General features: G+C 44.3%; 1 protein-coding gene across 1 annotated transcript in view; it reads left to right on the forward strand.

The window, feature by feature from the left end:
* Window positions 1-1,172: 1,172 nt before the first annotated feature.
* Window positions 1,173-26,731, forward strand: part of DNAJB11 (DnaJ heat shock protein family (Hsp40) member B11) — a 47,307-nt gene continuing 21,748 nt past the window's right edge. The window contains exons 1-3 of the mRNA XM_068244840.1: window positions 1,173-1,381; window positions 8,795-8,951; window positions 25,330-25,427. Of these exons, the coding sequence (XP_068100941.1) occupies window positions 1,308-1,381; window positions 8,795-8,951; window positions 25,330-25,427 (329 nt within the window). The 5' untranslated portion in view covers window positions 1,173-1,307. The remainder of the gene's footprint in view (window positions 1,382-8,794; window positions 8,952-25,329; window positions 25,428-26,731) is intronic.

Here is a 26,731-nt window from a genome sequence, read left to right on the forward strand (position 1 = left end):
CAAGTGGAAACGAGCCCTGAGAGTGCAGTCCCACATCACACAGAGAGTACATTTGAAATCGGCGCCGGTAGACTTGGGCGCAGGATACAGCCGGTATATGGCTGATCCTGCTTCTGTACAAGTCCGGGCCGATTTAATTACTATTCCCCCTCCAGGCTGCCATGGATAGTGGGGGAATGAAATAATTCTGCTTCCAGCGATTGCTGGAGGCCGAATTATTATGTTTTTAAGCAACCTCGGCTCCGTCTTCTGACGGAGCCGATGTTACTCACTGAGCGCTTCAATAGGAGTGATTCCTATTGAAGTGTATGGGGGCGCCGGCTGCGCCCAAATCTAGCAGCGCTGAAAAGCACTGCTCCGCACACAGAAGCTACTTGCCTGTAATAGGACTCCTGTCCCTGTCAGTCTCTCACACAAGTCAGAAAGCAGCCCCCCTGGAGTCTAGGGACTGTCAAAAACTTTTCAACCTGTTTAACACTTTACCCATACATGCAGTCATCCTAACAATGGGGAGAGACCAGACAGATTTTCTCACACTGACCCTCCAGGCAAGCTCTGCATCATGCTTTACATATTTACCAGCTTCCTGCCCTCTAATTGCACGTTTATCAGCCAGCCTAGTGATTCACATTGCCTGCTTACAACAAACCTGAATACACCAGACACCTGACCGGTGCTAAATCGCTGAATGAAAGGCGGCCTGGGGGGGGGGGGGATCTCTCCTGTTCCCCCCCAGGCCAGTCTGCCCCTGACTGCCACCATACTGTGCCTCAATAAAAACAACCTTCCATCCAAACATACTACACAAACACAACACTGTTACCTATAACAGATACACTGTAACATATAAAACACTGTAGCCTATAACATATACTGCTCTGAATCCTGCACAATGCACGTCGTGTTTTAAACCCCCAGCACAAAATCATCTTTATGTTCCCACCAATTTCCGCACAGAGACGTCACTTCCTGTTTCCCTCTAGTCAATAGGAACGAAGAGCTACCCAAGGGAAATAGACTGATGCTAAAATTAAAGGGGATTGGTGGAGTGAGTGGGAACAGTAATTTGCCATGTCTTCGCTCTTGGTTGGCTAGTCGCTCCCGGAAATGTCAGTGAAAAAAAGCTGATTGGCTGTCGGCATTGTAGCTGGAGTCTACGTTGTAGCTTGTGATAGGCTGAGCCTTTCCATTGCAAGCTGTGTAGGAAATAGAGAGCTGTTCTGCAGGTGAAGGGGGTCCGTGGAGCAGTATTGCTCTGACTGCTGAGGGGGATCTTATCAGGGGGATTTTTTCTTCATTCCACAGCCATGAGGATCGGCACGTTATCCTTGTATAGTATTTGTATCCTAGTCGTTTATGTCCTGGGCATGGTGTGTGCAGGGTAAGTCCTTCTGTCATGTTGGGGGTGAAATATGCAGATGAGAAATGGAAGTAATTCATTGTAATTATAACTAGTAATAAGGAGCAGTTTATATTAGAATGTGTTTATTAGTGACTGAGACATACAAAGGGTTTTAGTGCACACACCTCTTCTTAATAAGCTTATTGTTGGGCAGAAAGCATCTTGCCATACACTGTACAGTCTTATCAACATCTATGTGATAGGACTTATAGATTTGAATTTACTTTTGATATGGCCTTTGTACAATATGGATGTGGTAAGATGTAATAAAGATTGTGCAATATTATATGGTCAGTTTTAGACATTAATTATTCTGTCTGATTTGTGATTGCGTTGGTGTCATTCCGGCACGGACTGGTCGGGGGTAAAAGGGGAGATCTCCCCCCAGGCCTCCTTTCATTCAGTGATTTAGGCTCCGTTCACATCAAAAAAATGAAATCGCTGATGGCAGTGATTTTTGATTGTTGTTTTTTTTTTTTTTGCGCATTTTTTTTTCGCCTGGAGGGAAAAATATGATTATTTTGTGCAAATCGCTTTTGCAGAGCGATTATGTTTTTTCACTTCCTGACTTTTTTGACCCGGAAAAGAATAAATACAATGTATTTATTCTTAAAATCGCGGACTCAATCGTCGCACAAAGCGATTTTGCGAGCATTTAGCGCTTTTCCTATACCTTCCATTAGATCAAAATCGCCCCAAATAATCGTACAGGCACTGCTTTGCGGAGCGCAAAGCGGACGAAATGCGCTGATATGAACCTTCTCATAGAGATTCATTGCACAAGCGTTTTGTGGTCGATTTTGAGAATCGCCTGCGTTTGAAAAAAGCCAGAAAACGCCCTAGATGTGAACTAGGTGTGATATGCTATTGCTTTTCTGAACGATTTCTCATAGAAGTAATTGGAATTCGATCATAAAAACTATCGTAAAATCGATCATAAAATTGTAAAACTGCTCAAAAAATCTCATCGTGTATTTACAGCATCACATTGCCTTACAACAACAAACCTGAATACACCAGGCAGGGGACCTTACGGCTTGTAAGGTCCCCTGCCTGGTGTATTCAGGTTCGCTGTTGTAAGGCAATGTGATGCTGGGAATACACAATGAGATTTACAATTTTATGATCGATTTTACGATAGTTTTTATGATCGAATTCCATTCACTTCTATGAGAAATTGTTCACAAAAGCGATCGAAAATCACATCAGACATGTTGGAAATTATCTATCGAACCATTTATCTGCCAAATCTCATGGTGTATTCCAGGGCTGTGGAGTCGGTACGAAAATCTTCCAACGCCGACCCCGACTCCTCAGTTTATGAAACCTCTGACTCCAACTCCGACTCTGGGTACCCAAAATGGCTCCGACTCCTTGACTTCGACTCCTTAGTCTAATACTTACGAGGGCTGTGGATTTTGTACAAAAATCATCCGACTCCAACTCCTCAGTTTATAAAATCACCGACTCGGGGTATCCAAAATTGCTCTGACTCCTATACTCCAACTCGGACTCCACAGCCCTGGTGTATTCCCAGCATTAAACACTAGGCTAGCTGATAAAATTAGAGGCTAGTCCCAGCTAGTGCATCCCAAAATCGCAATAGCAATCGCTAGCAATTTGCAAGTGCGATTTTATTTTTTTTTTATTTTATTTTTTTTTTAATGAATCACTCAAAAAATGCTACATGCAGCGTTTTTGCGATTTTGAAAAAAATCACAACGCAGCTGTGGGAACACCTTCATAGGGTAGCATTAGCCAAGCGCTTTTCAAATCGCTGTCAATTTGAAAAGCGCTCAGAAGCACTCTTGGTGTGCACCAGCCAGGGGCATGAAAATAGACCCTGCAAGGGATGCAGCTGCAGAGGGGCCCAGAAGCTACAGGGGGCCCTGAGGGGGGAGAAGTTTATTTTCCTTTCCTGAGAGACTGACAACTAAGGGCACGGAGAGAAAAAATGTTCTGCTCTCTGCACAATTGTTCTAATGACTGCATCTACTTAGCCACTAATAAGGAATCATACAAAGATATGTAGACAGTCCATATTCAGTGTGCAGCAGGCTCTTGTGTACTATGACCTGTCCCCAGCCTCTCTAGCCCTTTCCCAAGTGCTGTGTACTGTAGTGATGATGGAGTAGTCTGCAGAGTCAGAGATGGACAGAGTGAGTGTAATAAGCTGATGCTGGGAGCACACTCGTCTGTTGGTTTTCTGTATAAGTTTTCTGTATGCCATGGGCTTGATTCACAAAGCCGTGATAAATTATATCAGGGCCGTGATATGCTTAGTGTGTGCTTTAGCATGTGTACAGGTTTGCACGCATAAAAGTAAAGGTTTGCGCGCATTAACTTTCCCCGTTCACACGCTAACCCATATTTTAGCATGTGAATGGGGAAGTTAATGCGCGCTAAGCATATCATGGCCGTGATATCATTTATCACGGCTTTGTGAATCAAGCCCCATGTGTGTCTGTATGTGTGAACATGCACATATATCACAGGAGCAAATAGAGAAAATGCCTTTAGTGCTTCACTGCTGTCTTTTTTTTAATCTACATGGGGAAAACACATTACAGTATGCACTCGCCAATTGAATAACATTGGTTCTCAGTTTACCTGTGTAGAAAGCGAGGGGAGGGGTGGGTGGGTAGGGGCCCCCATCCAAAGTTTTGCAGGGTAGCCCAGTGATTCCTAGTTACACCCCTGGCACCAGCCCTCCCTCATTCACCTTTGTTTCCCCCCTTCCCCTAGTGCTGGGTGTGTGTGTCTTGTCATACAGGAAAGCTAAATAAAAGTGCAATCCTGGTGAGGCAGATATCTTCTTCCCTCTCAGCTTTTCTCTCCTCTTTGTTTCTCCCCTTGTTTGCATAAGGGCTCAGACACACTATAAGCGCTTTTCTGAGCGTTTTTTAGCCATCAGAGCTTTCTAAAAGCTTTAAAAAAAAAAAAAAAAAAAAAAAAAAAAAGGGCTCCCATTGACTTACATTAAAATCACAGTAAAATCATGTTTGTTTTTTTTTGTTTTTTTTTAATATTTTTACCGCAATCACGATTTTACCGTGTTTATAATGTAAGCCAACGGGAGCGTTTTTTTAACAAGCTCTCAGAAAGCTCTGATGGCTAAAAAGGGCTCAGAAAAGCGCTTATAGTGTGTCTGAGCCCTTAGTATTTGTATGCTGCGGGTGAGTTGGGCGACGAGTGATGGCTCTTATGCAGCCGCTAAACTCCTCGGCGGCGTTAAATACTATTCTCCCTCCAAGTCGTTGCAACTTGGAGGGAGGTGTAATTTGGGGTCTGGCGAACACTGGAGCCCCGAATTACCCTTACATGCCTCGCACAGCATATTATTGCTGCTATGAGGCGCCTGGTTTGGGTAACCGGTGTGGAGCACCTTGCACCAAAACCACCTGCTTTGCCTTCTCTCTCCTCTCTCCAATCTTGTTAGAAACCATAAACTAAAGCTGGCCATACATGCATCAATTGTTACCGACAGATTCTTTCACTATGATCCAATCCTAATGGCTTTTCCACCTGTCAGTACTGAGTATGGATGTGGCCTATAGGGTTTCATACTATAGTGAAGTGGGGGGGAAAGTGAAAACAGTGATGGAAGGAGGGGTATCGAAACTTCGTAAATGAGCATTAGCGAGGCAGGGATCGTGGTGCCAGGAGGGAGGTCAGTAAAGATGTGTTACCTGATGGTGGGAGATGGTGGTCTGGTAAAGGGGAAGGGTGCATATTTGAGGGATTAGTAGAGATGGTGGCGAAGGGGAGGACATAAGTGTGTGGGGGGTCGGGGGAGGAGTTAGCCTTGGGGAATTAAAGTGGCCATACATCTGTTGACTCGACAGTCGAGTGACCAACCATTTTGATATTATTGAATCGGATAAAACATTTTGGGTGGAAACTGGCTGAATGTATTGATCTGAGATGTTGGGAAATCTCGGGCCAATGTCATCGTCAGGTGCGATAATCACGGTGTGCGATAACCACGAATGATAGACACAATGGAAACCCCGGCCGCTGTCTCTCAAAAATGTATTTATGGGTGATGGGGAAGCCACAGAAGAAGAGGAAAAAAATGAACTTCTTGTTCATTTAAAACAGAAAGTGACATTCTGCTCTGCTTCGTGGAACGATACAGAGTCGCTAATCGTCTCGACTTCCGTATCATTCATTATAGCCATTGTGTGACTTTTTCTCCCTCTCTTATTTTACATAAATATATAAAAGCTTGTGAGGTGATCTAAACAAATGTGTCACTAATGCTGGGAATACACGGTCGATTAATAGTCGATTCTGAGCCATTAAGATGACTCGATAGATAATTGCCGACATTTCTGATCTCCCGCCCGATCGTTTCGCCACTCGATTCCGGTTTGAAGTGAAGGGAAAAAGATAAGAAAAATGTGCGGAAGATAAGAGCATTGACTGTGGAACTGAGTGGCGCAACAATCGAGTGGCAAAATCGAGCCGTGTATGTCCAGCATAACATTTCTATTATAGCTTTAAGCCCCATCTACACCACACAATTTTTTGTTCGATTCAATATGACATGTCAGATCGTGATTCGATTCAATTTGCCATTGCAAAACAATGGCAAATTGAATCGTATAAAATCCCGATCTGACATGTCGAATCAATCAATGAATCGAATCGGACAAAAAATTTTATGGTGTAGATGGGACTTAAAATTACCTGTAGACCTGGGGCAATAATCTTGATAATCTTGTATCAATCTAACTGAAGAACGATGTCCATTCGCTGTTGCATGTTTCAAGTTAAGTTTGTGCTAGTTCACTTAGTGCTCAGTTGCGTTGCAGTATACTGTAATTCTGCATGTCAACTCACTGCCCATACAATTCATTGGGCCTGTTTGCAGTACAGCGTTGTAACTGAACGTGTTATTCTAACTTGCTGCATGCAGGATTTGTATTAGTCAATTTCCAGTCTACATTGCAGTTCACACTCATTATAATGCATGTGTTATTCAACTGACTACTTTGAACTTAACCTCACTGTATATGGCTCCGGCACGTTCTTCCCCTCTCATGTCCCTCTGCGTGTACATACATGTTTAAAACCAGCCTACATTGGGATGAGATTGTACATGTGTGTTTTATGGTGGCCATACATGGTACAATAAAAACGTTTGATTATCCCGTTTATTCGATCTAAATAATCGAATGAAAGTTGAAAATATTTTTTTTTTTTCGATCAAGAAATTTGAACGATTATCCAGTTTTTTCGAGAAAAATCAGATCGGACATGCTGGAAAAATCTTTATATTCAATCTAACGGGAATAATCAAACTAAATTATCTAATCGAAAAAAAATGAAAAATTTTACCATGTATGGCCACCTTTAGATTTATCAGCCTATGCTGCCCAGTCTTTAGTCATATGGTCAATTTGAAGTAACTGAGTTGTTGACTGTATATTATATAATATTAATTTGTGGATTCCGTGGTAACATTATTGAAGAATAATATGTTCTAGAACAGAACTGACTATGGATTTAATGTTTTAAATGATTATTTTGTGTGTCAGCATCAATTGCTTTTGCACTTCTTGAATAACCGCATCTTTTTTGTCTACTGCATTCTATAACTGTATGTGTTGTATGTCTGCCTTACGCTGTCTATGCCATGTGAACCACAAATAATTCCGATTATAGCTCTGCTGTACTTGGCGAAATAAAGCTTCTGCGCTAGTGTAAACACTGAGCCAATTTAAAACCCAGACAGACAGCACCCAGGGCTGTTTGCTTGGCATTACAGCATGCTCCAAGCTGTTCTTCCAATGAAGCGACAATTACTGTTAGCTGCACTGTTCAGCCTGTCTGCTGACCTGTCCAGTTGGTTCTGCCTGCCAGTCAGTCTGTCAATCTGTCTGTCAGCCTGTCCGGTCAGCTAAACCCCTCCTTCCTGTCCATCCTGCCTGTCCCTACTGTCTGTGTTGCCTTGCCTGCCTAGTCATATTTTTTGATTAATTTTCAAATCAGCATTGTAAATTCAGAGTTGGTAATGGGGTATGCATTTTAGGGGAGCAGTTATTCTCAGATACACTAAGGAAGGCAAATGCAGGACGCAATTCTAGGGACTTGATTCACTATAACAAATAGCATGCCTTATCAGAGTTAACACACCTTATCAGAGTATCGTAGCAAGCACTACAAACTTATGCCTGCTAATTGGCAGTGACGAGAGCTTCACTCGTCCTGACCTGAGCCCCTGCGGGTCCAATCACTTATCCCCGCACTATGGGGTTGATTCACTAAACAGCGCTATTTCATAACGCGCGTACTGCGTAACACTGTGTGCGCCATCAACATAATGCTACAAGCAATCACACTATCAGCAATTTTTTATGTGATGGCCTCTTTTAATAGGAACTTTAACCCAGGATTGAACTTCATTCCAATCACTAGCCAATGCCTCCTTTAACAAGAGAAATCTTTACCTTTTCTTGAATACGTAATTCGGGGGGACTGTATGGCTGATATTTTGGTGAAACCACAATATCAGGGGTTCCTCTTTAAATGTATTTCCTCGTTCCAAATTTTGATGATCTAAACCTGAATCTTGGTGCATGCGCACTGTAACAAGGGATGTTAACTCACTCTTGTTGCCACCTCCTGTATGCTGCTTTCTATATCACATTCCAGCTCTCATATACTTCCTGAGCTCATGCACAGAGATCCAGGTTCATCCCTGCAGAATCTCCTACAAGGTTCCGAATTTGAATACATCGAACGCACCAACTTCAGTAATCGACTTACTTCAGTTAAAGGCCCGTACTTACGCATGACTAAGGAGGCCAATAAAGACTGCCTCAGCCAATAGTCAGGTGTGTGTACAGTGGCCGCCGCCCCCCTAAACCACAGGCGATCCACCAGGTGAATCACCTCTCACCCCGGCAACGGCTTATTGCATTGTCTGCATCACTCCCTTGTTCCCTGCATGATGTCACGCATGGGCCGCTTTAAACTCCCTTCCAAACATAGCTGTGCTAAAGGTTTACAGGCTCTGAGTTTTTACTGAGTACTGGCATGCAGGGGCACAAGGGGTAGAGGTTGTGTGATTGTGCTTAGGGGTTTCTTGCATACCCATAACACAGAGTAATTACAAATTGTTATTCAACATGATTGCACCTGTTTTTTTTTTTTTTTTTTTTTTGTGTGATTTATACTGTCGTTAGAAGCTGATCTAAAAAAAAAAAAAAAAAGTGATAAATAATTAAATGTGATAATTGAAATATGTATAAGCACTTTTTTTTTTACTAACAATCTTTTAACACTATATGGTATAATCTGATTATACTGGAGTACATAAATGTTCGCTAATACTTGTCAACATCTTTCACCTGGATTAATGCAGTTTTTATTCCTTTATTGTAGACGAGATTTCTACAAAATTCTAGGTGTGTCCCGCTCAGCAAGTATAAAAGAAATAAAAAAGGCGTATCGCAAGCTAGCCTTACAGTTGCATCCAGACAGAAATCCAGATGATCCTCAAGCCCAAGAAAAATTTCAAGATTTAGGTGCTGCATATGAGGTTAGTATTCAATGTATGCTCCAAGTAAATATTTGAGGTCTGTTAAGCAGACCGTGCATCCCATTTAGGATTTTTTTCATTTCAATTGTAAACTACAAAATGACATACCACAAAATTTCATAAAAAATGTGAATAACCCCCAAAAAGTAATACATCACTAAATGGAGGACCGCGGAATTATGGGTAAGTAACCCCCTCTCTCCCAGCCACACACCTGAGGCTATCAAGCCTCATTTTAATCACAGATTCGAATAGCTCACTACTCATGAGCTCATCACTAGTCCTGAGGCCCACTGCTCCCCCCCCCCCCTTTTCTCCTCCTCCGATGCTTTTAATTGCCCTCCAGCACCCTAGTACAGGTTGCCGAAGTCGGGCATAACTGCGCCTGCGCTAGCCTGGCTGCGCATGTCCCACAGCGTGAGACCGCAGACAGGAGCGCTCTGCGCATGTGTGTGACGTAATTGTAACCGCTGTCCTCCGCCTCCAATGATTCAGCTATGGGACCCCCTCAACCTCTTCAGCAAGAGTTTATCAAAGAGTGCGCGCAGCTGCCCTCCCATCTGTGAATGAGCACAGCCCCACTGGAGGCAGGATGCCTCGCATCTGTGCAGTAGCATAGAGCCAGTCAGACCCGGCTTTTTCTGTCAAACCCGAGGGGGCTCTGTGCTACTGTGCAGCCGTTAGGCATCCTGAGAAACTTCCAAAGGGTGCAGAGCTGGATCAGTGGTCGGTGAGGGCGACGTGGGAAGCCTCTGGAAGATCCCAAAGCTTTCCTCTACCGAGGTAAGTATGTACATTTTTTTCATTATTTATTTAACTACAGGTTTATTTTAAATAATGTGGATAGAGACTTTGGGAGGCTTTGTTATGTCTCTGTATCTGCATCGAAGAGATGCTTCCTTACTACTAGTCCCTGGGACCTTTACGTATATTCATGATTTTAATATGAAAAGTGGCAGTCAGGGAATCGGGGACAACGATGAAAATTAGTCAGGCAGTGTAACTGTTCTCTTTCCACTACAAAAATGCTTTATTATTTTTTTCTTTTTTTTCTTTCTATTTCTGTCTTTTTTTTGCACAATTTACTTATACCTTTTCTGAACACAAGTGAAAATTCTCACAGACCAAAAGGAGCTCTAGTTTTACAACTGTATATACAGCTAATATCGAGGAGGAACAAGATTGTAAATATATAAGGGCAAAAGAACGCCTCTTGTCAAGCTCTGTTAATTTTCAGGTCGTTTTGGGTCACCATGAGCTATCTGGGTATTTCTTGTAAAGTTCTGTGTTGTAAGTGATGTTGTATATGATCTAGCAGCCATTTTTGTTTACCTTGTATCTTGTGGGAGCCTCCATTTTCTGTATGACGTCCATTTTGTGTAGTTCATTTGGAGAGAGGGCAGACTCTGTCTCCAATGTAAAGGGCTAAGCGTTTGCATACCCTCTGAAGTCTACACATAATGACATGTAAATATCGCACCCAGCCAGCAGCTGACATTCAGGAGCACACTTATATTAAAAAACTTGATCCGTAGCCATAGTTAAGCTAAGGTCAATGCAAATACCTTATTGTCACATGTAACACCTTGACTGTTTTGAGTGTCTCACAGACACACATACAGAAAGAGGATGTCAGGAAACTCTTCCAGGTTTGCATAATCTATCCTGTAAAGTTAGATCTATTGGTAGATGGGGGGAAATGTCAGCGGAATATAAATTAAAACCATTTTCCCTAAACGTGCTTGCATACCCTCAAGGGATATGTCCTAGCATAAAAACCCTGTGATGAGGCACAGTATAAGGGTCTTTTCCTGAAGGTAGCCCGTGAGCTAGAGAAGTCCACTGATCGAATCAGAACCTGTGTCCTTCCACACCAAAGTTGGACCTTTACGCTGGTAAAGTTAAATTTCTGTTTTTATTCCCTTTTTATTTTTGATAAGCAATTTGTCTAGCTGTGTGCCTTTGTACTTTTTACTTTGTTTTTGTAAATATCTTTATATATATTTCTTTCTGCACTGTTCCACTTTTTTCTGGAATATTAAATGTTTATTTAATAAGCTAGTCTTCCGAATACTAAGCAGAGCTTTACATCTCCTAGAGAGAGACTGCAGTGTAATTGTGTTACAAGTTCTGTGCCTGATTGTGTGCTCGGATTGTTCATCGCCACCGTGTGAGATTGCATTGTGTGTGTGGCATTCTCATACTCTGGCTTAAAGCCTGCGGCTGACCCAAAGTGCTCAAGCGCCAGCTTGAGTTTGAGCAGCTCGACAGCAGTGTATAAAATACTTGTAGTGTCTAGCAGTATCGTCCTGGACGACTGCTAGTGGTGGCAGAGTGTGGTTGAGACGCGACAACTTTACGTTAGCTTGAATAAGGCTGCCCCCCCCCCCCCCCCCTCTCGATCTTGGCAAATTCCCCGTCTGCAGACTTGCAGTGGGCTGGTTCCTGACAGTAGAGCTGCAAAGATCGGTGTGTATCAGCACCAGTAACTCACCCATAAACCATTAGAGGTCTGAAACTCCTCCTACCCCATCTGCAAGACCACAGAAACTATTTTTGTCCGACGCTTACCCAACCTGTAGCCACCCTTATCTGTGTTGACTATTGAGTTGCAGCTGTCCAGCAGGGGGCGGGCTACGACATCACAGCTTTGAAAGACTGTAAAAACAAATGCATACAGTGGTTTTGCTGATGGAGGGAGTGGAGTTTCAGACCTCTAACTATTTCAAGGTGAATGGGTGAGTTATTGCTGCTGACACCCACTAATCCTGACAGCATTGAAAGAGAGCCTTATTAATCTTGGTACTCTTTAAAACCAAATTTTGGACTTTGTATGAGACCAGGATTATTAACCCTCCTGGCGGTCTTTTAAAAACCGCCAGGGGGCAGCGCAGCCGGTTTTTTTTTTTTGTTTTTTTTTTAAAGATTCTTTTAATTTCAAAAAGAGAAAAAAACAGCAGTATAAACAGTTATCAAAGGTAAGAACAACTCTTAAGAAGAAGAAAGCAGCTTTACATGACATGTAATGCATAATACAGTTGCAAAGTAGCCGAAATGTAAAGTTATAGTGGTAGAGGTGTCAACCAGCACACCTCTATATGTTTACACGTAGGTGAGTATAATTACCTCTGAGACTAGGAGGGTGTATTACGTATTATTAAGGAGATGACAAGGTGTCGAGGTAAACGTCCGGTAGAACCCACATGTCTGGCAGGAGAGGCTAAGTACCATTATGACTTCCCTGGGCCCATAGGGATCAAACACCAGGGAGTCAGTTGTAGCAAAGAAAGTGCGAGCCAGACATATGGGAGTCCACATCAGGGGCCTCTTAGAATAAGAGGGGGACGTTAAGCTCCATGCCATTAAATTGGGCACCTATGTTAAACATAACCCTTTAGAGCCTATCAAAAAGCTAGAGGAAAGGAGGACAGAATAGACAGAAAGAAGAGAAGGAAGGATAAAGAGAAGAATTCAGCTAGGGTGCAAGGACGTCCGGTGGTGAACCCAGGGAGAAGTTGGGAATTGGGCACTCTCCTACGTCAGAGGGAGGAGACTGGTGCAAGGTCTGTCTAGTCAGAGGCACTGATAGTGGTCAGACATTCAATCATTTAAAAGAGTGCGATAACGCTGTGTCTCTTGAAATTCAAACCAGGTTTTCCAGAACTGCTCACGTCTATCATGTAAAGTGGCCGTGAGGTCTTCCATCTGTTGTATCCGATCTACCAATTTGAGCCATTCTCCAACAGTAGGAGAGTCTGTAGACTTCCAGTGCCTGGCCACCAGGGATCTAGCTGCATTAACGAGATGCCTAGTAAGAGTTTTTTTATACTTTCTAATGGGCCAGGTATTGTGGTGAAGGAGGAAGAAAGCTGGTGAATCAGGTGGGAGGAAGTCGGTTAGTTCATGCATAGCACTTCTGATGTCGGACCAAAACTGTGATACTTTGTTACAAGACCAATAAATATGTAGCAAGGTACCTATTTCCTGTCCACACCTCCAGCATAAATTAGTAGTATTGGGGAACATGGCATGTAAGCGTGAGAATTTTGTATCCCGATTCCTGAACTTTAGATGAAATGGATGATTTCTCTCCTCATCCTCCAGGATGGCTGCATAACATGAGAGATAGCCTAGTTCCTCCCCCAAAGGAAACACCCCCGATACAAACTTTTGTATAAGTAGTCCCTGCCTACACACACACCTCAGTTTTGCTGTGTTTCCCACCCTGGAAACATCCGGTACGAACGTTCTATAGGCTCCTCTCTCCCTGGATCCCTGGATGCCTGCGTGTGAGCTAGCGTTGCTTGCGCTGGTGACAGGCGGAGGCGCGCTTTCAGTCGCATGCACCAGCATCTTCTTTTGTGATTGCGGAGGCTGGTCGGGATCTGTTTGAGTGGTATTTCCGCTCGTTTCGGGGAGGTGGTGGCAGAGGAGTGGGCTGCGTTCCACGCAGCTGAACCCGGAAGTATGGAACAAAGTACTTCCGGGTCGGGTCACCATGAGCAGGTGACTTCCGCTTTTTAAAGTGGAGAGCGGCGGCGTCTCGGCGCCATTCAAGTCCAGCCACAGGACTATACGGGAGGAGTATGGAGCAGGCAGAAGGCTCCTCCGTGGAAGGCCGCAAAAACACCAGTGACACAGCGGAGCAGGTATGCTGATTGTCGGCGGTGGTCTCACAGGCAGGGGAGAGGGCGCTGGTGTGGTGTTAGCCTGGGGGCTGTGTGTTTTATTACACCAAGCGTTACTTACTGACCTGTGTTCTTATGTCCAGCCATTGCTTCCTGGTGGTCTCTAATGGCTTGGGGCATAGATATAAATATTGTGTATATAAATGGATATGTTGGCTGAAGTCTAAAAAGGGTATTTCTTTTTGTTTTCCTTTGTTTTAGGCTTTTCCTGTGCAGACAGCTACTAAACATAGACAGAAGTCCAGGAGATGCTCTAAATGTGATGCAAAACTTTCAGCCTCCTGGTCGAAATCGTTATGCCAAAATTGTATTTCTAAAAATAAGCCTGATCCATCAGTGGTTATGTTAAATTGTATGGAGTCAATGCAGAAGGAATTTACTTCAACTTTTCAGGCTTTGCGTTCTGTAATGATGACAAACACGGTCCCACCGCAGTTGCCATCTATATCAGCTTCAGTGGAAATCCCTGTACCCACTTTGGGTCAGGAATCTCGACAAAATACTGCACCCCATAGTAGGTCTGTTGAGGGTCAGGGTTATGCTATTTCTACTTCGGCGGAAGATTCTGCTGAAGAAATTGAATCTAGGGCAGATTCAAGTTCAGATTCCATTGCAAAAGATATGAAATCGGCAAAATACTTATTCAGTGCGGAGGAAACGTCAGAGCTTTTGAGAGCAGTCTATGATGCAGAGCAGATTCCTGAGCAGGTCGTGATTTCATCGGCGCAGGACGATATTTATATGGGTTTACAGGGCATTGAAGGAAAAACATTCCCTATCCATCCGGCAATTAAAAAGATTGTTACGGATCAGTGGATTGATCCGGAAAAGAGGTTATATATACCAAAATCTTTTAAACGCAGATTTTCTTTCAAAGAGGAGGATATAGCATTATGGGCAAAGTGTCCAAAGTTGGACACGGCACTTTCACAGTATTCGAAGGATACGGATTTGTCCTTTGAGGATACTGGTGCCCTGAAAGACCCCATGGATCGAAAGGCTGAGACTATGCTCAAGAGGGCCTGGGAGGCCATTGCATTTGCATTTAAACCTTTAATTGCATCCATTTGCATTGCGAGAAATTTAATTAAGTGGTTTTCAGGATTAAGAGACCATTTAATAGCAGGTACTCCACAGGTGGAGATCCTGGAATCCTTCCCGGTCTTAGCCCGCTCTGTCACTTTCCTGGCTGATGCTGCGACTGAGTTCTTAAGATCCACTGCCAGAATAGCTGCCCTCATAAATACAGCCAGAAGAGCAATATGGCTAAATACTTGGGAGGGAGATGTAAGCTCAAAACAAAAGCTTTGCGCTATGAAGTTTGAGGGAGATCTTTTGTTCGGTAAGGATCTGGATAGTATTTTGGAGAGATCCACTGGAAAAGGTAAAAAAATCCCTAACAAGAGAGTCAAGTCGCTTCCCCGAAGATCCTTTCGGGGGGAAAAACCCTTCTTTAATAAAAATCAGAGATCCCAACCTCAAAAGAAAAGGTGGGTCTATTCAGGTGAAAAGGGTAAAACCTCTTTCATGTTCAATAAGTCCCCTCTCTCTGGGGCAAGACCAGAAAAATGACGAGGTACAGGTGGGGGGAAGATGACTTCACTTGGTCAACCAGTGGAGTCTCATTACCCAAAACCTGTTCATATTAGATCTTCTAAAAACAGGTTACAAGATAATATTTGCTTCCCCCCTCCGAAAAACTTTGTTCTTACAGGACTTCCAAGGGAGCCAGAAAAGGCCCTAGCTCTGAAAGAATCGGTTCTTTCCTTGTTAAAACAGGATGTGATTTGCAATGTACCAAAGGAGCAGTTGGACCAGGGTTACTACTCCAGGGTATTTCTAATCAAAAAACCCTCGGAAGTATCGCATGATCTTAAATTTAAAGGAACTAAACCCGTTTATTCAGGCCAGGGTAAAGACTCTCAGAAATCTGGCCTTGGACATTGCGACATGGGCAGAACAAAATCTAAAATCACTGACTTCAGTGCATATAAGAGGCTCTCTAAATTTTTTGGCAGATCAATTAAGCCGATCCAGATTGCTGGAGACAGAGTGGGCATTAAACTTGGAGGTATTCCAGCAAATATCAGAGATGTGGGGCAGCCTGAGTGTAGACCTCTTTGCATCCCCCAACAATGCAAAGACGGAGGTTTTCTTTTCCCTGGATCCAGCCTACCCCAGGGAGAGGCTGGATGCTCTAGCCTTACCGTGGCACAGGACTCTCCTTTATGCTTTCCCCCCATTTTCACTGAGTTCTAGTTCAATTTGGAAGATAAAAAAAGAGAAGGCCAAAGTCATATTCATAGCGCCTTTCTGGCCTCGCAGGATATGGTTCCCAGATTTGTGTATCCTGGCCTCACAGGGCCCTTGGTTTCTACCTCGCAAGACAGATTTGTTGATACAACAGGGGAAGCTCTACCAGAGTCCAGAGAAATTTTCCCTGGCAGCCTGGCTCTTGAATGGAAGGCTTTAAAGAAAAGAGGTTTTTCGAACAGAGTGATATCCACGATGGTTTCTTGTAGAAAGATTACTACCAGAAAAATGTATTGTAAATTCTGGAAGGTTTTTTGTTCCTGGAAAATGAAAATGAATTTTTTAGGAAACGATATTGCTACAATTCTTGAATTCTTACAGGATGGAGTAGAATTAAGTCTGGCACCTAGTACACTAAGGGTTCAGGTTTCGGCCATTTCCTTATTTTTGAATATTAAGTTAGCCAGAGAATCGGCAATCATTGATTTTTTAAAAGCGGTATCTAGAGCTAGACCGATACCAACAAAGGTGGTTCCCCCTTGGGATCTAAATTTAGTTTTAAAATCTTTAGCAAAAGTTCCTTATGAACCCCTGAATAAGGCTTCTATAAAGGCTCTGACGTTGAAAACTACATTTTTAGTTTCTATCACATCAGCTAGGAGAGTTGATGACATTAAAAATCTATCAATAAAGGATCCATACATGCAAATATTTTAGGATTGTATTCAGAACTGATCCAGCATACTTACCTAAGGTTAGCTCAAGCTATCACAGGTCTCAGGAGATTATTATACCTTCATTTTGTGATCCCCCAAAGAATGATAGGGAGGCAGAATGGCACAGTTTAGATGTCAAAAGAGCAGTAATACAATATCTTGACACTACAAAATCTTTTAGGAGATCGAATCATCTATTTGTTTCTTTTTCAAACACAAAGAAGGGGTTAGGGGTTTTCAAGGATACTATTGCCAGATGGCTCAGAGAAGTAATAGTTTCAGCCTATATACAGGAAGGGCAGAGTGTTCCTAGTGGCATCAAGGCCCATTCGGTTAGATCAGTTTCGACCTCGTGGGCTGAAAGGTCTGGTGCATCACTGGAGCAGATTTGTAAGGCGGCAATATGGAAAAACCAGCACACATTTGTCAAGCATTACAGAGTGGACCTACTATCCAGCCAGGATTTGTCATTTGGTAGAAAGGTTCTTCAAAACATCATCCCTCCCTAAGGTAATTCATTTCTCGTTGGTCTCTCATGTTATGCAGCCATCCTGGAGGATGAGGAGAGAACTCTGGGTAGAACTTACCAGTAGCGGTATTTCTACGAATCCTCCAGGATGGCTACCTTAGTTCCCACCCGATGAGGGTCTATTTTGACCTGATTTAGGGGAATTAAGGTGAAATAACGGTTGTTCTGGAGCTGGAGTTTTACTCTGCATTAACTGAGGTGTTTGTGTAGGCAGGGACAACTTATACAAAAGTTTGTATCGGGGGTGTTTCCTTTGGGGGAGGAACTAGGATATCTCTCATGTTATGCAGCCATCCTGGAGGATTCGTAGAAATACCGCTACCGGTAAGTTCTACCCAGAGTTATGGGCAAAAACCAATATCTTATCCCACTGTTTATCGCTAAACGTAATCCCGAGATCTTGTTCCCACTTATTTCTAAATGGGTCTGATGGGGAAGTAGAGTCGTTTAATAAAGAGTACATCAAAGAGATGGTACTACGTAGCTGTCCCTCACTCTGGCAAGTTCTTTCGAAGATGGTGATGGGCCTATTAAAGCTAGTTTTAGGACCTTGCGATAGAATAAAGTGTTTGAACTGAGCCCAGCTCCAATTGTCCAGTCCCTGGGAGCCCAGTGTCTGTCTTAATGTTTGGAGTTGTACCCACTCCCCACCCTCCATGAGATGTTGAGCTCTCAGAACTGGTCCTCCTCGCCAAGCTGGATAGCTCCTGGAGGGAAGACCCGGCAGGAAAGACGGATTACCGAGGATGGGAAGGAGCGGAGTGGACCAAGGGGATAGGAGAGGTAGTTTTCTATATTTAGCTAAGGTGGTGAGAGTATGCGCTATGAGAGACTTTTCTGGCTCTAGGACTCTTGGAGACTGATCCGACCAAGGGATAAGTTTAAGGCGGTCGCCCATTATTTCTTCTTCCATTCCCACCCATCTTTTATAGTCTGCATGCCTGTGCCAGTCTAAGGTTCTAATTAAAACTGCCACTGCATAGTATAGTTGGGGATCAGGCACAGCCATTCCCCCCCAATTCTTTGGGTGCCGTTTGGATCCGGTATTTCAGTCTAGGCTTACGGCCATTCCAGATAAATTTAGAGAAAGTTTGGGTCGCTGATTTAAAAAATGTGGCGGGAAAAGGAATAGGAAGGGTTTGGAATAAATAAAGCAAGCGTGGCATAATTGTCATTTTTATAATATTAGACCTCCCAAACCAAGAAAACTGTGATTTGTTCCAGTTTTGAAGATCTTGCTTAATTCTTTCCAGAGCCAGTATGAAGTTATTAGTAACTAAATCATTCGGGTCTAGCGTGATGTGCACCCCTAAATATTTCAAGTACCCAGGGCTCCATCTAAAAGGGAAATTACCTTTTGATGGAGGATTTGAGAGCATCTGAGAGGAGGACTCCCATCGCTTCACTCTTATCGTAATTGATTGACATATTTGAAAGGCTTCCATACGCCCAGAATTCCAAGAGAAGGTTAGGGAGAGAGATATGAGGATTGGTTAAGTAAAATAGCATGTCGTCCGCATATGCGGCCACTTTATGTTGGGATCTCGGGAAATCTACCCCCTTAATATCTGGGTTGTTACGGATTGTGCAGAGGAAGGGTTCAAGGGATAGGGCGAATATGAGTGGGGATAGTGGGCATCCCTGGCGAGTACCATTTTGGATGTTATTAAAGGACTCTGATAAGACTCCGTTGGCTTTAACTTTAGCATTGGGACCAGTGTAGAGTGCCAAGATCCTTTTTCTCATCATCCCTCCCAGGCCTATGTGACGCAGGGTGCCTTCTATGAAGTCCCAGTCCACCCTGTCAAAGGCCTTCTCGGCATCTGTTGAAAGAAGCAGAGTGGGGGTGGACCAGGACCTCACCCAGTGCAAAACATCAAGAGTGCGGATGGTATTATTCCTCGCCTCGCGGCCAGGGATAAATCCCACTTGATCTAGGTGAATTAGCTTGGGGAGCAAGGGAGCTAGTCTGTTAGCCAGCATTTTGGAGTATACCTTGAGATCCACGTTCAGCAGGGATATGGGTCTGTAACTCTGGCATTGGGCCGGGTCCTCCCCATCCTTGTGTAGGACTGTGATATGGGATTCTAGCATCTGAGGTGAGAACCAGTTCTGCTCTAAAGGTAGATTTGTGAGTGTATTAAAGGCCCTTAACAGGTGAGGGGAGATTAGTTGCCGGTGCTTTTTATAGTAGTCTACCGAATACCCATCTGGGCCTGGTGCCTTCCCCGTGGGCATCTGAGAGAGAGCAATCCCCAGCTCGTCCTCCGAGAAAGGCTCCTCGAGGTCATTAGCTTCTGTGGCAGACAGGTGAGGCATCTGAGAGTTTTTTTAAATAGGAGTCAATTCTACCGCGTTTGTCCGCTATTTGAAGATTAGCCAAGTGTGGAGGGAGATTATACAGGCCTGAATAATAATCCTTGAATATTCTTGAGATGTCATTATACTCATGATGCAGAGTAGAGGATTTGTCTTTAATACAGGAAATGTAGTTGGAAGATTGTTGAGACTTCAAAGCCCTAGCTAGCATAGATCTCCAAAATTATTTCCCCATTCATAGTATGACCTGCGACATCTTTCTGCTGCATATTTTGCCTTATGGAAGAGTAAGGATCTAAGGCGATCTCTCTCTTTTGATAGCTCAGATAAAGTAGATGAGGACAGGTCCCCCTTGTGTTGTGACTCAAGCTCTTTAATATGTGTTAGAGAGTCTTCTATGTCTTTTTCCCTTTCTCTTTTACGCCGGGCACCCCCGCGTATTAGTAAGCCCCAGACAAAACATTTATGCGTTTCCCATATTATCATAGGGGACATTTCCTCATGCACATTCAGCTGAAAAAATTCCTCTACTTCGCTTTTGAGCTTTTGTAAAAATTGCTCATCTTGTAACAGGGAGTTATTGATCCGCCATGTGGGTGGTCTAGTTTTATTATTTCCCAATGACAATTCGACCCACACCGGAGCGCGGTCCGAAAGTGTCATGTTGCCAATGCCTGGAGAGGCCGACACTGACAGTAGATTGTGGGACACGAAGATGTAATCGATTCTGGTGTAGGAGTTGTGCGGAAAAAAGAAGAAGGTATAATCCTTCTGCAAGGGATTGTGAAGTCTCCACACATCAACCAGCTGGGTGTCATGCAAAAGGGTTTTACATTTGCGTAAGAGTTTTTTGGACATAGGAGATCTCTGGGAGGACGAGTCCAGGGCAGGCTCAAGTGTCAGATTCAAATCGCCTCCAAGAATGATGCTGCCCTCTGCAAAAGAACTCAGTTTAGAGAGGAAGTTTTGGAGAAAGGTCACCTGCTGAGTGTTGGGAGCATAAAAAGAACCAATTGTGACCTTTTGATTGTAAAGAATGCCCTTTATCAGGTTAAAAAGGCCCAGCTTGTCTCCAAATTCCTCACTAAATGTGAAGGGAGTGTCTTTAGCAATAAGGATAGCAGTACCCTTAGTTTTTGAATCTTGAGGGGCACTAAAGAAGGCTGATTTATAATATATGCTATACAGCTTAGGGGGGGAGGGGCTCTTTCCCTGTGGACCAAATTTAACACAGCAGACCTCTTTTCAGGAATGTTTAAGCCCCTGACGTTTAAGGAGAGCACCTTAACTGACTGATTGATCATTTGACCAACGCCCCAGGCACCCCCCGGACCAACCAAGCCACAATTCCAGCCAAATTAACCTAGCATAAAGAGAGTAAGCAAGAAGAGAAAAAAGAGAAAATAGAAAGAGACAGAACATCTTAAGATAATGTGTAATCAACCACAGTAATTGCGTAGAAGGTATGTTTTCCCATACCTTCTTGTCACTAGGCCCTAGATAGGCCTGTGCAAGGACATAGAAGTCCACACTTTCCGAGAAACCAATAGGTTCACGGAAAAGGGGTGGCAAATCGCCCTGGGGTAAAAGAGTCCACACCATGGTTGGTAGTGGGGTCTTCGCTCCCGTTACCCCGTGTGCCAGCATAACATATCACAGAATCGAATTTCCAGATAACCTTAAAAAAGAGAGAAAACAAAAAAGGAACAAGTGCAATATTTGAGAACAGTTTATAACCCCTATTGCATGAAAATATAATTCCCATGAATATGGCGTCACTCATGACCTGTTCCCCCCCCCCCCCCCCCCAGTCCCCACCCCACCAGAAAACATCCCAAAACATGTAGTATAGTACCCATGTTTCCAACCCACTACCCTTAGAGAAAAGACCCCCAAAAACAGCTAAACAGCTAAAGTGTCCCTTTCAACCATATCTGTAGGCAGAGGGCCGTGAGTATGGTGTCACAAGCATCATTTTCATAATAGAAATGAAGAGGCCTGAATGGCAGGGCTCCGCCCCCCGCCCCCCCCCAGGAGGCTAGGAACTTATGCCCGCACCCCCCAGGCCATCAAACTATCCCCCAAGAATAGATTAAAGCAATAAGGCAGTGTGAGCACCTTTTACCAATGCATTGCAGATGGAAGCTGAATCACGTTAATGGCAGTCCAATACGCTAGCAAAACCTGAAAGCACAGTACTTGGAGGTATGGGTAGTAAGGGTCCTGGGTAGAATGTATGCTGGGAGGGGGGCACGGAGAACCATCATTACATCCGGGGGGAGAGAGGGGGTAGCAGGCCGGCGACACCGAGCCCCACCGCCTCCGCGTCTCCTAGCAAGGACACTGTAAGCCAGATAGATAACAAATCCTTTTAGCCAGAGTCTAGCAAAAGAGGGCCCGCATGAAACATGTGAAATAAAGGGGATCAAGGTAGGGGCACCACAATTTCCTTCAAGGGTCGGGCGGGAAAAAGTTATAGTCAGTTCGGAATGGGGGGATGCAGTATGATGAGCTGGCTTAGTCCATCTTCTCTCCCGTAGTGGGTGCATAGCGGGATAGGGCAATGGGGGTCTGAGTTCCAAGCACATGTTTGCTCCATGAGAACGCCAGGAGAGCATCTGGGGATAAACCCCAAACAGTACTTACTCTATCGTCGCTTCTGCCTGCGGTTCTTTGGCGGACGAGTAGGATCGAATGAATCCGGATCCCATTCAGGCAGTTCAACTTGCGGGATAGAAATGGCTGCGAAGAAGCTAGGGAGATCACGTGGATGGCGTAAGATGGCCGAATCCGAGCCCTTTCGGGCCACCAGCTGGAAGGGGAATCCCCAATGGCAAGAAACTCCGGCTTGCTGTAGCGCTTTTATGAGCGGGCGAAGCGCCCATCGCTGAGCCAGGGTAGAAGGTGCTAAGTCCTGGAAGAGGGATATAGGTGAGCCCTGCCATTCCAGATTCTCTCTGCTGCGGGCAGCCATCATTATCTCCTCTTTCTCTTTATAGTTGTGCAGGCGGCAAATTATGTCTCTCGGTGGATCTTGATTGGATCTTGATCTGACTGCACAGCCCGTAGGGCTCTATGCGCGCGATCAAATTTGATCCTCTGATCATCAGGTCTATTTCGCACCCCATTGAAGATTTTGCATAGCGTGGGGATAATCTCCTCTGCCTGTACCGATTCCGGGACCCCACGGATTCTGATATTATACCGTCGTCCCCTATTCTGGAGGTCCTCGAGCTGCCAGCGAAAGGTCTGTGAGCTGGTCAGTTGTTTTTCACCTGCTGCACGCAGAGATGCTACTTCAGCTCGTAGCGCGACTATGTCCGTCTCTGCTGTGGAGACCCTCTCAGACAGGCCTGTTATGTCCGAGTGTATTGCTGCAATCTCGGATCTGGTGGAGGCCACGATCCTCTCTGTCTGTTCGTCTAGGTCTTGCTTAGTCGGCAGGCTGCGGAGGTAACGCCAAATATCCTCTAGGTTACAGAGTGCAGACGGGCCAGACCTCATAGAGGTCGATGTTGCGGCCTGATCAGTCTGGTCTATTGGATCCGCCATCTTGGGAGTAGCTGTGCTGTTACTCAGCGTTTGAAAATACCGCGTTACCGGCCTCTGTGTCGAGGGTTTCTGGCACCGATCCGAAGCAGATTGCTTCCCAGCTCTCCTCATACCTCTGGGGGCGATTTTAGTCCACAATTAGCTTGATAAAGAGCGGGATAAGGCACACAGGAACGGGAGCTCAGCAGCTACACGACCTCACTCCTCCATAGCTGGCTCCGCCCCCCCGTTTTTTTTGTTTTTAAATCATGTAGCAAGCCTAGGGCTCGCTACATAATAGCCGCTGTGCAGCGGCATCCCCCTACCCTCTTTGATCGCCTCCGGCGATCGACGATCAGGAAATCCCGTTCAAAGAACGGGATTTCCTGGACGGCTTCCCCCGTCGCAATGGCGACGGGGCGGGATGACGTCACGGACGTCGTGACGTCTAAGGGAGTCCCGATTCACCCCTAGGCCAGGCAGCGCAGGGGGGGGGCTCTGCAGCGACGCGGATATCGGCGAATCAGCGCAGGGCGGCGGCGATCCGTGTGCTCACGCAGCTAGCAAAGTGCAGCAAAAAAAAAAAAAAATTACGCAAATCGGCCCAGCAGGGCATGAGAAAACCTCCTGCGCGGTTACCGCCAGGAAGGTTAATGATCTTAAAGAAAGGATCACTGACACTATTGACAAAGTAATTCTAAGGTGAGCATGGATGGAAATTAAATAGCACTTCCCGTCTCTCCACAGAATGAATGGTACTGGTGTGACCGTTTTACTATATTGTCCTCAATTCACTAAGACTTGTTTTGTAAAAACGAATAGGTTGGTAAAATACCACAGTCAATATTTTAGACTTTTTTTTTTTTTTTTCTGCAGTCACTAAGATTTTCACACTTGCGGTATTAGTTCTGTTACAGAAAAACATGGCTTTAATTCACGAACGCCTGTTCGGTAAGGGCTCTTTCACATCAGAGCTTGCGTTGGTGAACGCTCAAAGCATATGTTTTGTTGTATGCGTTTTAATGCGTTTTGATATGCGTTGCACTGCAGTGAGTGTGCGTTTTTAATGCGTTTTCAATGCGTTACAGCACATAGGAAAACGCAGGTAATTTTTCTTTTAGTTTTCAACTTTCTACATTGTTCCTGTTGCATTCTGGGACTGATTGCCTGCGTTAACGGATTAAAAACGCGCATAGTGTGCGTTATACATTGACTAACATTGTAACGCATAAAGCTAGCGTTGGCTGAACAACTGCACCTGGGTGCAGTGTAACGCAATGCACAAAAAGGCTGCGCTATATGTGAAAGCTAAAATGAAAGTCTACTCATTTCACCTTGGGTAACGCAAACTTTACCCGATGCGTTGAAACGCGGAAAATCTGCCCTAATGTGAAAGAGCCCTTAAAACAGCTGTGGTATGGTGATGTTCTCCCACTTCTGGCCAGAGTCGTCATGATTTTTCAGGTGGCCTGCCTAAAAAATTAGCCTTTCTTTGCAAGAGATACTTGAGACAGCGTACAACAGTAAAAGGCATCCCCAACGCCCCTTTAGTTCTGCATGCGTGCCACTAGAGGGCCCTCTGGGTGTATTATTCTTTAACTGTGCATGTCTAAAAGGATACAGAAAAGCCTCTATGGCCTAGTGCACACCAGAGCGTTTCGGCTGCAGTTTGCGATCCGCTTGCGGGAGCGGATCCGCTTGGGTAATGTATTTCAATGGGCTGGTGCACACCAGAGCGGGATGCGTTTTGCAGAAACGCATACTCCCGGGCTGCTGCAGATTTTGGATTGCGGATGCGTTTCTGCCTCAATGTTAAGTATAGGAAAACCGCAAACTGCTCTGAAAAACGGCACTTCAGAGCGGTTTGCCAGGCGTTTTTTGTTACAGTAGCTGTTCAGTAACAGCTTTACTGTAACAATACATAAAATCTACTACACCAAAACCGCTACACAATACCGCAAAACGCTAGCTGAAACGCTACAGAAGAAGAAGAAAAAGCGTTTCAAAATCTGCTAGCATTTTGCGGATCTGCTAGCGGTTTTTGGTGTGCACCAGGCCTATGTGTTTTTTTTTCTGGTGCCCCCCCAGCAATACATCAGTACCAATGGAGTGAGGAGTAGAATGGGGTAGCTCCACCTATATTGGCTGTCTTGTTTGCCTGTCCAGTTTACCAAATGGTTGTTTCTGACAGCTTAAGACTGGAGGTAAAATACCGAACAATACACAATCTTTGTGTATTGACGTTTGTTGAGGTATTTACCACACAAATCGGTAATTTACCTCACTAATTGTTTCTATTCAGGTACACTTTAACTTGTTTGGGCACTTTTGTAATTATGTAGGTACTTTCTGATGAAGAAAAGCGAAAACAATATGATGCTTATGGAGAGGAAGGACTGAAGGAAGGTCATCAGAGTTCCCATGGCGATATATTTTCACAGTAAGTCAATCTTAGCTTTGTAGTTAGTGTTTTTTGTCTCCGTATTTCCATTTTGCATCACTTGGTACAAAATGTTACCTGACAATAAACAAAACCTTAAATCCTTACTGCTGACTTCTTTGTCTTCTTGGAAAACCTATTTTATTGGTGACAGTGATATATTTGGTGTACATAGTGTGGGCAGGTGAAACAATCACAAACAATGGGCTCTATTCACAAAACTTCTCATAAATGACTTATTTAAACCACCTTTTTTTAGTGTGCTTAGTGGCATGACCGTACTCTGCAAAGTGCTGTAAAAGATATCAGAACTATCTAAATACAAATGATTAATTACAGCAGCCTCATTGTCGTCTTCCCTCTCTTTCCTGCTTTTGGGATCCATGGTGGCTCCCTACAACTTTGGCACTTCTCCCATCGCATGCTACGGCTGCCAAATCATTGAAGAGCTTCCATCTTAAAGGGAATGTCCAAGCAAAATAAAAAAATGAGTTTCACTTACCTGGGGCTTCTACCAGCCCCATGCAGCCATCCTGTGCCCTCATAGTCACTCACTGCTGCTCCAGTCCCCCGCTGTCAGCTTGCCGACCTCGGAGGTGGGCGGGCTGCATTGCGTAAATTTTTACGCATTCCCGCTAGTGCAGGAACATTAACACATACATTTTTACGCGTTACTGGTTCAATGCGTAAATTTTTACGCATTGAACCAGTAATGCGTAAAAAATGTATGTGTTAATGTTCCTGCACGAGCGGGAATGCGTAAAAATGTACGCAATTCGGCCCGCCGACCTCCGAGGTCGGCAAGCTGACTGCGGGGGGCTGGAGCAGCAGTGAGTGACCACGAGGGCACAGGATGGCTGCATGGGGCTGGTAGAAGCCCCAGGTAAGTGAAACTCATTTTTTTTATTTTGCTTGAGCCTTCCCTTTAAGCTCCGCACCACTTCAGATTTCTGAGCACTGATTATGCCATCTTTATCGTGCCAATCCTCTTTATTGGATGTACACCCTACCCACACCAATGTGTCCCTCTCTTCTACCCCTTATATTGTAAGTCTATTTGGCAGTGTGTACTGGTGGTTAAATATTTTTAAATTGGGCTGACCAATGATTCGGTATAACTGCTTGTTTAAAGTACAAGCTTGTCACTCCTATTGTTTGAAATACAAAATGATACGTGGCTAGCCTATGCTCAATGTGAAGTAAGGAAGACTTATGGAAAGGTATGGAGAAACTTTGGGATCATTTTAGGTGCACATTTTTTTTTATCAGGAATCTGCAGATACTGATGCTAGTTTGCTGTATCA

Source organism: Hyperolius riggenbachi, chromosome 7 (assembly GCF_040937935.1).
Source record: "Hyperolius riggenbachi isolate aHypRig1 chromosome 7, aHypRig1.pri, whole genome shotgun sequence".
Classification (NCBI taxonomy): domain Eukaryota; kingdom Metazoa; phylum Chordata; class Amphibia; order Anura; family Hyperoliidae; genus Hyperolius; species Hyperolius riggenbachi.